General features: G+C 53.7%; 1 protein-coding gene across 1 annotated transcript; it reads right to left on the reverse strand.

Annotated features, from left to right (window-relative positions):
* Positions 1-514: 514 nt before the first annotated feature.
* Plaur (plasminogen activator, urokinase receptor) lies at positions 515-13,608 on the reverse strand. The gene is made up of 7 exons (XM_028893898.2): positions 13,471-13,608; positions 11,280-11,390; positions 9,735-9,878; positions 4,653-4,808; positions 3,645-3,779; positions 1,700-1,837; positions 515-989 (listed from the first exon to the last, which is right to left on the reverse strand). Exons 1-7 carry the CDS (start codon positions 13,529-13,531, stop codon positions 760-762), a joined length of 975 nt encoding a protein of 324 aa, XP_028749731.1. The 5' UTR covers positions 13,532-13,608; the 3' UTR covers positions 515-759.
* Positions 13,609-14,269: the final 661 nt, after the last annotated feature.

Consider the following 14,269-nt stretch of genomic DNA (forward strand, 5'->3'; position numbering starts at 1 on the left):
GATCCCTGGAGCTGGCTGGCAACCAGTATCATCAACCTGATGGGCCCAGGGTTCAGTGAGAGACCCTGTCTCAAAACAGTGAGGTGAAGCGGCTGGAGAGAGGGCTCAGCAGTTAAGAGCACCGGCTGCTCTTCCAGAGAGGACTCGGGTTCGATTCCCAGCACCCACATGGTGCCTCACAACTGTCAGTAACTCCAGTTCCAGGGAATCTGACGCCCTCACACAGACACACATGCAGGCAGGCAAAACAACAACCCATATAAAATAAAAATAAAACATTAAAACAAACAAACAACAAAGACAGTGGGGTGAAAAGCTGGGCATGGTGGTGGCGCACCCCTTTAATCCCAGCACTGGGGAGGCAGAGGCAGGTGGATCTCTGAGTTTGAGGCCAGCCTGGTCTACAGAGTCAGCCAAGGCTACGTAGTGAGCTCCCCCCCACCCCCCCAACTTTCTTCTTCCTGAAGCCGAATGTGACAGGGGAGGGGAGATGCAGCCTTATTCACTGGTACAAAAATCTTTTATTTATATATATATAAAATAAATTAGAGGACTGGCGATGATAATAATAACAACAACAGCAACAACATTAACCCAGGGCCCCTGCTGCCCGCAGCCTTTGTTTCCCGTCTCTTCTAGTTCTTGGAAAAACTGAGGCCCAAAGACAACAATGACACTCGCATCTATCCACAGAGATGGAGCTGGGGGGGGGGGGGGGACAAACGTCCCTGGGTCCAGCCAGGGCTTGGGGCTCAGGACTCAGTTCCAGCGGAGGACACCCCATAGTCCGAAGGTCAGGAGCAGGGAGACGATGAGGCTGAGGCAGGCAGGGCCTGGCCCGGGGGCACCGCTTCTGGGGTCATTACAGCCACTGCCGTCACAGCAGGAGATGTTGAGGTGGCTCAGGAGGAAGGCGTCTGCCGCATGGGAGCCTTGGCACCAGGAAGCGGTGGCGCAGCCTCTCACGGTGTAACTCCGGTTTCCCAGCACTGAGGAAAGAGGAGAGCCAGTGAGACGGGAGCCCCCAGTGACAAGGCTCCTGGTGGTGGATGCCCTAGCCAACCCCATGCCCTGCTGTGAGCAGTGCTCCCCAAAGTGTGTTCCGAGGACCCCTGGCAGTCCCTCAGACTCACACCAGGACTGCTTTCATAGGAACTCTAAGATGTCACCTGGCTCTTCGGAGCTTCTGAGTGTGCAAGAGACGCTTTTCCAGAGAAACCCCAGGACATGTGATATCGCAACAGGCTGAACAGGAGAGCAGACATGCGGACCAGATGTCTGCTATTACAGCCAGACGGGGAGAGGGCTGCCACACCGTAAACAACGAGAGTCCCCTCTTTGCATTTTTTCATTATGAAAAACAGGTTTGTCTTTTTTTTCCATCAAAACTATTATTTATGGGATCAGCTGTGTTGGCACATGCTTTTAATCCCAACACTTGGGAGGCAGAGGCAGGCGGATCTCTGTGAGTTCGAGGCCAGCCTGGTCTACATAGAGCTGCAGGCTAGCCAGGGCTACATAGTGAGACCCTGCCTCAATTATTTGTTAAGGTATAACGTTGCGGATGGCTGATGTTGGCTTGACAGGGTCAACCCCCTTCTTGCAATTTGCCCTTCCTGTGTGTAAGTACCACCCATCTGTCAGTCAGTCAGCACCCTGTGCCCCAGTGGACCCCCTTCCAGCTCCCCCAAGGCCTCACCATCCAAGCCGGTGGCCTCCAGGCACTGATTCATCGGTCCCCGGCAGTCAATGAGGGAAGTCTCTTTGGAGGAACACCCGTTCCCCTCACAGCTGTAACACTGGAAGCCATTCGGTGGTAAGTCCTGAAGATCCAGAACTTAAAGACGAAAAAAGACAGGGACCGAAGATAAGCATTGGGACCGAGCATCCATCTCATCTGCCCACGCTCAGCCCCAGGTGCTAGCGCGCCCCCTGGTGGTCATGCGTGGAAAGTACACCTTTTGGGGTCCTGTTCTCTAGGACTGAGCCCCACCCACATCCAGCTAGGCCTGATGAGGGCCCCTAACTAACTGTCTTATGAAACAAGCCCTGCCCTCTCAGAAGTTACCATACAGAGCGACATTGTTTACTGTGGCAGCCACTGGTCACCTGTGTTTCTTAAGGTTTAAATTAATTAGCGTTAAATTAATTAGCTAATTAATTTAAATGGCTCAGCAGGTAGACCAGCTTTCGGCCAAGTCTGATGACCCTAGTTCAATCCCCAGGCCCCACATGGTGGAAGGAGAGAAGTGACCCCGGGAAGTCGTCCTCCAGCCTCCACACAGGGCCCATGGCGTGCATGAACATACATACACACAAAATAAATGCAAACTTAAAAATAAAAATGATACGTGTGTGTACTGTGTGCATGCAGATGCCTGCAGAGACTGGAAAAGAGCATTGGATCCCTTGGAGCTGGAGTTTGAGGCAGCTGTGAGCTGCCCAGCCATGGGTGCTGGGAACTGAACCCAGGTCCGGGCGGTATCCACCCTTCAGCGCTGGGCCATCCCTTCAGCCCCCAATACAGAAGATGTTTATCACTGTGGAAACTCCTGTTGGTCTACAGTCCAGGGGTTAAAGGCATTGCCCATCATGCCTGGCTTTTCTTTGTTCATTTTCTGAGACAGGGTCTCATGTAAGCCAGGCTATCCTTGCAACTCATTATGTGGAAGACGGCTTCAAACTTCTGAACTTTCTGCCTCTACCTCTGGAGTGCTGAGATTGTTTTTGGTTTAAATAAATTAATATTAAACAGTAAGTCTGGGACTGGGGTGGCTCCGTGGGTAAAGGTGTTTTGCTGGCAAGTCTGAGGACCTATCTGACGCGTGCCAGGTCCTGCTGTCCACCAGCTGCCCCAGGAATCAAAACCAGGGTTTGCATAATTTTAACACTTTTTTCTTTTAAAGGTTTATTTATTTATTTTATATGATTGAGTGCTCTATCTTCGTGTACGCCTTAATGCCAGAAGAGGGCATCAGATCCTACTAGAGATGGTTGTGAACCACCATGTGGTTGCTGGGAATTGAACCCAGGTCCTCTGCAAGAGCGGCCAGTGCTCTTAACCACTGAGCCATCTCTCCAGCCCATTTTTTTGACACTTTTTAAAAAGATTTATTTATTTTAGCTTATGTGTGTGAGGTTCTGTGTGCACGTGTGTCTGGGCACTGTATGCATGTAATGCCCATGGAGTCCAGAAGAGGGCGTCAGATCCCCTGGAACTGTAGTTACAGACGTGAGCATGTGGGTGCTGGGAATCAAACCTGGGTCCTCTGCAAGGGCAGCGTGTGCCCTTAACCATGGAGCCACCTCTCCAGCTCTATTTAATACATTTTCATGAAATGGCTTCTTTGGCCTTCACCTCATGCTGACTGTGTTGGGACACCGCAGTGGCCAGGACAGCCCGGCTCTATCTTCTCAGGACTTGGTCACCGCAGTTCTGACCCAGGGTGGGCAGAGCTGGGGTCTGGGGCAGTTGAGTGGACTGCGTGTGCTGGAAGAGCGGCCCTGAACCAGCCTCGCGGGCCAGGGCAGGCTTCCGGGAAGACGGAGCCTGACGCTGGAGGAAGGGAGAGGACTCGGGAAACCGAGAAGGATGGGCAGTTTCTAGACGGAGCCAAGAGCGTCCACCCCGCCCTGTCCCTCACCTGGGCCGCCATTGCAGCGGGAGTCGTTGCAGCATTTCAGGAAGTGAAAGGTGTGGTTGCCATGGAAACCTGCTATGCCCGGGCACCCGGGAAGACTGCCACAGCCTCTGGTATAGTTCTCATCCTTCGCGCTCCCTGCAAGGGGCAGAGGTCAGACGGTGGCAAAGAGCTGGTTGTGGATTTACCCCCTTGAGCAGCCCCCCCGCCCCGTTTCCTCAGAGGCCTCTTCTTACTGAGGCTAACTTCATTCCGAGCCAAATGATTTCATTTTCCATTCTTCCTTTGTTGTAGGATAAAGGAGGCCCATGTGATAAGTAGAACTTCATGTATTTGTGGGATTTCCAGAAAGAGCCCTTACTGAAAAGAAAGAACGGAGATATCTATCTATCTATCTATCTATCTATCTATCTATCTATCTACTGGGGGGGGGCTTTCCTTTTCCTCTACCTGGAACGTGGACACCACTCTGGATGTCTGGCGGCCATATCATGCCATGGGGCACTCAAAAGAGTGCAAGCAATATGTGAGACATGAAGTAGCTGGGTTCCTGGTCACTCTCAGGCTGACCCAGTGACCCCGGACTCCCAGTCACTTGTGCGTGTGCGTGTGCGTGTGCGTGTGTGTGTGTGTGTGTGTGCGCGTGAGTGTGTGTGCATGTGCGTGTGTGTGTGTGTGTGCACGCGCGCGTGTGTGCATGTGCATGTGCGCATGTGCGTGTGAAGTTGCCTCTTGCTTACAGTCCCCGTATTGGAAGGTCTCTGTTAGGTACAGTTTGTATGTGTGTGCGTGTGCATGTGCGTGTGCACGCGTGTGCATGTGTGTGTGTGAAGTTGCCTCTTGCTTACAGTCCCCGTATCTGAAGGTCTCTGTTAGGTACAGTTTGTGTGTGTGTGTGTGTGCATGTGCGTGTGCATGTGCGTGTGAAGTTGCCTCTTGCTTACAGTCCCCGTATTGGAAGGTCTCTGTCAGGCCCAGCCTAGAAGAGGACTCCCTGTAGGGAAGGCTTACTTTCCGAGCTCGGCAGGGTCACCACCTCCACACACTGCTCTCCGGGGTAGCGGCACTGCAGGATCTGCTCCCGGCCCCTCTCACAGCTCTGGTCCAAAGAGCTGCAGGACATGCACTCAAGGTAACGTCCCCGGGGAAAGGCAAGGCCTCGGGCTCCTAGGAAGAAAGGTAAGGGGTGAGTTGGAGGCCCTGCAGAGACCTCCCCTCTGAACCCGTCAATCATCACCGAGCCTACTCATCCCAAGTCTTTCTAGAAAGTATCCTGTCTTTTTCAGCCATGGGCACCCCTCCTACCAGCCTCTGCTCTGCCACGACCATGCTCTACTCTGCTTCTCTCACATGCCTTAGAAAGAAGTCTTGAAAAGATATCTAACCCAGTTTTCCTCTGCTCAAAACCCTCACATACTCCCCATTGTTCTTAGAATAAGAACAATGTTCTTAGAAGAAGGTACCTAATTATGGCATTCAAGGCCCACTGCAGACTGGGTCCTGGCCACCTCTCCTGCCTCATCTCCGAGACCAGCCCTTCCCATGCTCTCTTCCATACTGGCTCCCCAGTCTCAGAACATAGACCCTCACTGGCCTCCAGACCTTCCTATATTCTGTTGTTTTTGTCTAGAACACCTTTCCTGTTGCTCCTTGTCTTTCCTAACTCCTCCCCATTCTTCATCATCTTATTTATCACCTCTTTTAGGCAGGGGCTCTACCGTGGAACCATGCCCCAGACCCTCACTGAGGGGCTCTAGGCAGGGGCTCTACCACTGAGCCACACCCCAGCCCCTCACTGGGGGATTCTAGCCAGGGGCTCTACCACTGAGCCACACCCCAGCCCCTCACTGGGGGATTCTAGGCAGGGGCTCTACCACTGAGTCACACCCCAGCCCCTCACTGGGGGATTCTAGGCAGGGGCTCTACCACTGAGCCACACCCCAGCCCCTCACTGGGGGATTCTAGGCAGGGGCTTTACCACTGAGCCACACCCCAGCCCCTCACTGGGGGATTCTAGTCAGGGGCTCTACCACTGAGCCACACCCCCAGCCCCTCACTGGGGGATTCTAATCATGTGCTCTACCACAGAGACATGTCCCCAGCCCCTCACCAGGGAATCCTCCTGCCTCAGTCTCCCAAGTGGCTCTCTCCACTGGCATCACCATGACTGGTTAGATCATTTGTGAATGAGCCATGAGAAAAGAGACTAAGAGGCTTCCTGAAGGTCACATGACCCACATTCAGAAGAGCATCCTGGGAAGAAGTGTACAAAAAGGAACTCCCCCCACCCCCAAGGTTGGAAATTCCTCTTTTGATTTTTTTTTTCCTGACTCAGGCTAGCTCTCAAACTTGCCATCTTCCAGCCTCAGCCACCAAAATCCAGGAATTACAGAAATGTACCACAGTGCCTGAAGGAAGATCTGCTTTTCATTTTCATGGACGTTTGTGGGAAGGAGCAGGCTGTGAGCCTTTTAGGCATTTTTCCTTGAACAAGATAGATGATTTGGCTCTGGATGGAATGATTCACCTAATTGCCTTGAGCCTGCCAGTGGGCTGCCTCGGCTCAGACGCAGCTCCAATCTCCTGGGTCAGGAAGAAGAGGCTGTGCCAGGCAGGAGGATGGTGTGAGCCAAAGTCTGGGCAAAGGGTGACATGGTGTTTCCAGGGAAAAGCAACCGGTCCAATTGGCCTAAGCTAGAGGCTTTGAGCAAAATAACAAAGTTATCATGGATCAATCAAGTGAGGCTTTGACCTTTCAGGTCATCCATCCCTGAGTGATAAAGTACCTGCCTAGAATCCCCCAGTGAGGGGCTGGGGGTGTGACTCAGTGGTAGAGCCCCTGTCTAGAATTCCCCAGTGAGGGGCTGGGGTGTGGCTCAGTGGTAGAGCCCCTGCCTAGAATCCCCCAATGAGGGGCTGGGAGTGTGTCTCAGTGGTAGAGCCCCTGCCTAGAACCCCCCAGTGAGGGGCTGGGGCATGGCTCAGCAGTATAGAACTAGCACACCCAAGACCCTACCTTCCATTTGCCGTACTAAAAACAAATGTCTGACATGCAGACCTGTGACTCAGTCACCTCTTGGTTCTCCTGGAGTCACATACCTGAGTCTCTACCTGCCTCTGCCATGGTTTAGATATAGTTTGTCTCCCTGAGGTCATGTGTTTGAAGCTCTGTTGTCAGAGTGTCAGAGTGGGAGTGGAAGGACCTTAAGGCAGGGAGCTAGGCGGGAGGCAACTGCCAGGCCATCCACATCATGGCTTTCGCAAGGGATGAATTAATAGATTAACTTTGGAAGGGACTCCAGGTTGACTCCCAGGGGAGAAAACTGTTTTTAATTTCCCCCTTTATTTTATTCTATGTGCATGGGTGTTTTGCCTGCACTTATGTCTGTGCACCATGTGCACGCAGTACCAGCAGAGGGCGCTAGACCCCCTCCCCCAAACTGGAGTTACAGATGTGTGAGCTACCTCGAGTAGGTGCTGGGAACTGAACCCGGGTCCTCTGTGTCCTCTGAGCCATCCCAGAGCTGTGGTTTCCTGTGTTTTGAATTCTCCCTCAGCATTTAGCCGCGAGGTATGGGGTTTGGGGGTGAGTGTGGTGTGTATATACGCTGGGGGAAGAGCTCTGGGCAGAGCCCGCATCTCGCTGTGTGGATTTCCCCTGCCTCAAACTCCGAGTTACAGAAACCTTTCCTCCCCTGTTACAATTTATTTGGGTTGTTCTTATTTTATTGTTTTTTTTGAGAGTACGTCTTACTCTGCAGCCTGGAACCTGCAAAGTAGACCAGGCTGGCCTGGAATTTATGGAAATCCTTCTCCTGCATCCTCCCACACGCTGGGATTATAGGTATGTGCCACCATGCCAGGTTGAACAAACACGAGGACCCGAACTGGATCCCGAGAATTAATGTAAAACTCCACAGAGGCAGGTGCATAGGCCTGTAATCCCAGTGCTGGGGGTCGGGGGCAGAGTCGGGGGGCTCCCTCCAGCTTGCTGGCTTCCCAGCCTGTCTTCAAATCTAGTGAGATGCTCTGTGAACAGCATAGGACACTCACCATCTTCCTCTGACATCTTTGTGCATGAGCGTGTGTGCGCACGCGCACTTTCACACCTGCACATCACACACCCACACATATGCTCACAGGTGTACACACGCACACACATAAACACATACACGAACACAACTCTAAATTATTGTTATGTTTTCTGTCCCTTTTAATCAATCAATCAATGTCTGTTCTAGCACTTGCCCAGCTTCCCTCTTCACAGGCTCACACAGCCATGCCAGGCTCCTGAAGGGCTGATCTGTTTCAGCTCTGCCTTCACCCCCTGACTGGGGGCTCAGGGGATCTGAGATGGCTACCTGCACCTCTCCAGCTCCGCCGGCCCATGTGTCCCCAGGAAGCTCAGCTCGCTGCTGCTAGGACACCCCACCTCTGCATGTACACTTGCAAAAAACTGGAGGGAGAATTGTCTCCAAATCAGGGGACCTCGTCCAGCCCCGGCCCTGCCTTGCAGCCTCAGTCTCGGGGCCCTCTCTCCACGGCTCTGTTTCCCTTTCAGAGCGCCGCTGTGTGTGTGTGTGTGTGTGTGTGTGTGTGTGTGTGTGTGTGTGTGTGTTTGTGTGTGGGTGGGTGGGGGGGGACACGAGCCGTACCACCTGTGAAACTCTGTCTGGCTTGTCTCTTTCAACAGTCACAGGGCCCCGAGTCCCTTCCTCTGATTTGTACTCTTCAGAGACGTCTGTCATTTGTCCAGCTTTATAGCTGTCGCCCGCAGAAGCATGGCACTGACGTAAGAGACTCCATCACGCCCAGAAAAGCAGCTTCTGTGCACGGGTCACACATCACTGAGGTCTCCTTCTCTACCTTCCAAAGCTATTCCATCAGGACACTTCTGTCCCCGCCCAGCAGACACTCCTCCCCACCTACCGACCCCCCCATACCCCCCCTCACCCCTCATCCACCTATGTTCATTTCCCCCCTCATACTCCAGGGTCCCTCGAATCTGTCTCCCATGCTAAGGGCAGAACCATTTCTCAAAAATACAAGTGGGGGAGGGGATAAAAAAAAATAGAAGAGAGGGTCTCAGGACGGGGTGCAGTTCGTAGATTGCCAGCACTCAGGAGGTGGAGGCAGGAGGACCAGGCATTCAAGGTCACTCATGGCCCCATGGCAAGTTCAATGCTAGAGAGGGTTATCTAAGAAACACAAAGGTCAGTCGTGGCGGACACACACCTTTAATCCCAGCACTGGGGGGGGGGGGGGGGCAGAGGCAGGCAGATCTCTGTGAGTTCCAGGTCAGCCTGGTCTACAGAGAGAGATCCAGAACAGCCAGGGCTACATAATAGAGAGACCCTGTCTCAAATAAACAAACAAACCCCAGGGTCACCAAGATGGCTCAGCGGGCAAAGGCGCTTGTAGCCAAACCCAAAGACCTCAGGCGTCCGAGGTTCCAATCAGGACCACAGCTCCTATAATCCCAGCCCTTAGGAGGCATGTTCAAAGTTATCCTTGGCTATATAACACGGCGAGTTTAAGGCTAGCCTGGAGAGTTCGTTCCCTCTTTCCACTTCTACATGGAATTCAGGGATTGAACTCAGGTCACACACAAGCACCTTCACCCAAGGAGCCATTGCCTCTCTGGTCCTCCTTTCTAGTTTTTAGTTTGAGACAGAGTCTCAGTCGCCCCGACTGGCCTTTGACCTGTAATCCTCCTGCGTCAGCCTCCCAAGCAGCTGGGACGGCAGGCAAGCTCCACCAAGCCTGGTGGACGCGCCATCTTATACACGACAGCCTCGCTTGTTACCCACGACCCAGGCATGACTTTACAATCTGGAGAGGGGCTGGGCAGCTCCGAGCTGCCGTCCCAGCCCTCGGGAAGCGGAGGGAGGAGGCTCTCCCTTTCCAGTCAGCCTGGGCTGCAGAGTGGGACTTGGGGTGTGAGGATATTTTGAGATGGGTTGGGAGATGACTCGGGAGACGTTGCTGGGGAAAAAGACATCCGGACAGGGCTGGAGGTTGATGAGCGGGGTAAGGAGCGGACTCGGTGCTGGGGCGGGGCGGGTCTGGGCGTGGCCAGGACGCCTGACTCACCAGGCCTGGGTCTGTTGCAGAGGTCTGTGGCACACACGACCTCCGCCAGGCTGATGATCTTTGAGTTCACGCGGTAGCTCATGCTCCTGTTGGTCTTCTCATAGTGGGCACAGTCTCTCGTTACCACCTCCAGCTCGTCGTCATCTAGGAGGAACACAGCTTTAGTCCCCAAAGGGCCCCTAGTCCCAACCAGCCCTCGACACTCCTGGTCTCAGGGCCACCCCTCCCCGGTGCTGCTCCTCGTGGGCTTTTCTTCCTGTTTGAGCCAACGCTGTTCTTTTCTAGACTTGTCTTCCTCTCCCCCATACGCATCATTTGGGTTTTCTGGATCCATCTACAACTCTCTCTCAAGGTGAATGACACCAGCAGAGACAGGGTCTTGCTGTGTAGCCCAAACTGGTTTGGGGCCCCCGATCCTCCTGCCCCAACCTCCCCAGTTCTAGGGTTACAGGTGTGTTCCAAAGTGCCCCCTTTTCAGTAGCAGGTGTCGTAACCTGCTAGCTGTCTCTCTAGCTTTATCTCAGATAGGTTTGGTTTTTTTTTTGTTTTTTTTTTAATGTGTAGCTCTGGCTGTCCTGGAACTCGCTCTGTAGACCAGGCTGGCCTCGAACTCACAGAGATCCGCCTGCCTCTGTCTCCCGAGTGCTGGGATTAAAGGCGTGCGCCACCACGGCCCTGCTGTCTCAGAAGCTACATTAAAGTCAGATGTGGTGGTGCACACCTATAATCCCAGCCCTTAGGAGGCATGTTCAAAGTCATCCTTGGCTATATAACATGGCAAGTTTAAGGCTAGCCTGGGCTACATGAGACCCCGTCTTAAAAAAAATCCAAGACCAAACAACAACAAACCAAACTCCCCACCCCCATCCCCACCCCACCCCGCTTCAAAACAGCAAAAATATTTGGCATTACTGTGCATGGCACATGTGCCGATTTATCCCCTCTTCAGGGTCTCACCAACTTTTTTGTTTGTTTTTCTAGACAGGGTTTCTCTGTGCATCTCTGGATGTCCTAGAACTCAATTTGTAGACCAGGCTGGCCTTGAACTCACAGATCTCTGTCTGCCTCTGCCTCCCAAGTGCTGGGATTAAAGGCACTGGGCATCTCACCAACATTTTGTTTTTTTAAAAATCTCTTTAGGTTTGTTTTATTATTTTTGTGTGTATGAGTGTTTTGCCCGCATGCACGTCTGTGCACAATATTCGTGCCTGCTGCCCGAGGAGGTGGTGAGCTGCCAGGGGGTGCTACATGTAGAACCCAGGTCCTTTACAAGACCAACAAGTGTTTGTGTGTCTGGGGGTGAATATGTGCACAAAGGTGCCGGTGAGGGCCTAGGATCTCCTCCCTGGAGTTGAAGTTGCTGGTGGTTGTGAGCCACCCCATGTGGATACCAGAACTGAACTCGGGGGAGGGGGGGGCCTGGAAGAGCAGCTGGTCTTAAGTGCTGGGCAGAACGTCTCTCCAGCCTCGTTAGATGTTTAAATGTCTGCATTTCCTCACTGTTGTTTCCTATCAAGGTGACGTGTGTAGGGGGGTCGACCTTACCTTCCCATTCACGGAGCACGGTAGTCCTGCAAAGGTCCTGGCCCAGGGCACACTCCTTCACCAGGCACTTCTGGTTACTGCCACACTGCATGCACCTCAGGCCCTGGGAGGCTGGGAGGAGAGGAGGTTCAGAGCCAGGATCTGCCTGCTCTCACTCCACCAGGCCGCCAAACTGCCAAACTAGGCCCGGTCCCCTCAGATTCGTGCATCGTGTCCTGGCTACCCTTAGATCTCTCTCTGTCTCTCTAGTTGTATAGTCCAGGCTGACCTCAAACTCACAGCAAACCTTCTGCCTCAGCCTCCGGTGTGCTGAGATCACAGACATGCATCACTTGCTGGAACTCTGCCCTCTTGAAAAGGACTTCCAACCGCTGCTCCCATTTAGATCCTGTGTCCTCCCTACGCGGCCGTGGTCAGTTCTGTTCGGCGGATCTCTTATTCGCTGGAGCCCAAGGTTCCATTCCCTTCCTTAGCTTCTCTTCCTATTTCATCCTGAAGCTCTAACCCCGCCCATCAAGACAGCTTCAACTCTTCAACTGAGGTGACTCCAAAAGCATTCTCTACCCCACCTCCCCAACACCTCCCCTGGGTTCTAGCCCCGCCCCTTAGCCCCACCTTCACCCAGGCGCTAGCCCCGCCCCACAACTGCTGCCCATCTTCCTTCTCTAGTTCCGCCCAATATTCTAGCCCCGCCCCTGGCTTCCTTAGCCCTGGTGCAGGCTCTCTACTATAGCCCCGCCCTCTGGCTCTTCCCCTAAATTCTCTTCCTAGAGTATATTATTTCATTAAATATTTTTGGAACGGTCTCACTACGCCTATCTAGTGAACTCTATATAAACTAGGCTGGCCTTGAATGCAGAGATCCACCTGCCTCGGATTAAGGCTATCCTCTCACCACGCTCTGCTCTATTGGTAGATTAGCCCTGCCTGGATTTCACCTGAATATCTTCGACCAGAGAGGTCCTCAGCCTTCCTGTCGCTGCGACCCTCTAATACAGCCCCTCATGTTGTGGTGACTTCCAGCCATAAAACTGTTTTCGTTGCTACTTCATAACTGTGATTTTGCTACTATTATGGGTCAGAGTGTAAATATCTGGGTTTTCCGATGACCTCTCGACGGGGTCGCGACCCACAGGTTGAGAACCACGGCCATAGACCCACTGTGTGTGTGTGTGTGTGTGTGTGTGTGTGTCTCCCTAAATGTGAGCCCCTCCCCTGGCCCCGCCCCAGGTTCGGAGCCCCTCCTCCAGGTCCTCTAACTCCTCCCCAAGGCCGTAGCCCCGCCCTCAGGCGTCCGAGGTTCCAATTAGGACCACAGCTCCAGCCTATCCGGCTCTGGATCCTCCCCAATTTCCGAGACACGCTCCAGGAACAGAAAGGCGAAGTAACTGTCCTAAACCACACAGCCAGCTCTGACCCCAGGTGGTAGCCCCACTCCAGACTCCTCTCCGCGGCTTCTGTCCTCACCGGGCTCTATTTCACAGTAAGAGCCGTCCTGTCTGCTCCCAGAGGTCCCGTCTGCAACTCCGCGCCGGTTCCCTCCGCGCCAGGTCCCCTTTCTACACTACGAGCCCCTCCCCTGTGCGCCCCCACCCCTACCCCCTCTCGCTCCCTGACCACCCGGGCCTCCCGCGGAGGTCCCCTTCCCACCCCATTACTCATCCCCGGCCTCCCGCGGACCGGAGGGTTATTCACCGCGTCAAACCCTGACTCAATTCCTTCTCCATTTCCTCTGTGCTTTCTCACCATTTCCCCCACATTTCCTGGAGGAAGCAGGTGAGGAAGTAGCAAAAGCCAAGTGTCGTCGAGGGACAGGCCCTGGGACCTTTGGTAATGCTGGGGGCGGGGGGGATCTCCCTCCTACCTACCCCAAAGCGGGAGCCCACAGAAACGAGGACACTGTGGGAAGCGGCCCGCGAGGGGCCAGCAAGCCCAGTTACTCAACCGCTAGCTGTGCAATTACGCACGAGCTACTCAACTTCTCTGTGCCTCCGCGTCCTCCAGTCTGACTTTGCAGGGCAGCCTGGGACGGCGCCAGGCATCGGTTTGCTAAATGAATGCCTGCGGGCGTCTGAATGTGCCACGTGGGGATGGAGAACACACCCGGAGAGTAGTTGGATGTCAGGAGGAGGGTTGGGTGCTGGGCTCCCCTCCCCCGAACTCGCCCCGGGTGTCACCACCCGGCCCTTACCTGGTACCCAGGCCATCAGCAGCAGCAGCAGCGGCAGCGGCAGCCTCCTCCGGGGGCCCATGCTCGCGTCTGGGTGGGTCTCCCTTCACCTCTGCTCTAGACAGAGCGCGGGGAGGGAGGGAGACAGTTTTGCTGCCCCAGGGCTCCGCCCACAGTTTGCTTAAGAGTGAGTCAGCCCGGTTTGTGTGGACACCTCCCCTTCCTCCTCCCTAGTCCACGGAAGCTACCCTTCCCAGGAGGCCTGACTCAGGGTCTCTGAGGTCACATCACAACCCTGTGTCTCACTCGCGGGGTTCAAATCCCAGGTCTCCTTGGGCAGTTGGATGTGGCTATGTGGTGACCACAGGAGTTTGGTTACATGGGAGCATGAGCTTTGCGGTGGAGTCTTTGGACAGGAAGGGACAGACTGTCCACCACCTACCTAGAGACAGTTTTCTCAAGCAGAGGTATGGTAGGGGTCTGCAGTCCCGGCACTGGGGAGGCAGAGGCAAGAGGATCTCTGAGTTCGAAGCCAGCCTGGTCTACAGAGTGAGTTCCAGAACAGTCAGAGCTACACAGAGAAACCCTGTCTCAAAATAAAGTGGAAAAGAAAGAAAAAACCAAACAGCAAAGGTTTAAAATCGTCTCTAGCCTTGGCTGCTTCGTATCATTCAGAGTTTTCATACACACACACACACACACACACACACACACACACACACACACACACACGTATGTATGTATGTATGTATGTATGTATTATGAAAACTTGTGTATATATATATATACAAGATTGCCCTGTGTAGTTCTGGCTGTCCTG

This window comes from Peromyscus leucopus, chromosome 1 (genome assembly GCF_004664715.2).
Source record: "Peromyscus leucopus breed LL Stock chromosome 1, UCI_PerLeu_2.1, whole genome shotgun sequence".
Lineage (NCBI taxonomy): Eukaryota > Metazoa > Chordata > Mammalia > Rodentia > Cricetidae > Peromyscus > Peromyscus leucopus.

What these genes read in the sequence shown, in the direction of transcription:
- Plaur (XM_028893898.2), bottom strand. Translation starts at nt 13,531, where the DNA reads ATGGGCCCCCGGAGGAGGCTGCCGCTGCCGCTGCTGCTGCTGCTGATG. An exon ending in GCTGATGGCCTGGGTACCAG is followed by an intron (nt 11,391 to 13,470) that starts GTAAGGGCCGGG and finishes CTCTCCTCCCAG; the next exon opens with CCTCCCAGGGCCTGAGGTGC. An exon ending in CGTGCTCCGTGAATGGGAAG is followed by an intron (nt 9,879 to 11,279) that starts GTAAGGTCGACC and finishes TGTTCCTCCTAG; the next exon opens with ATGACGACGAGCTGGAGGTG.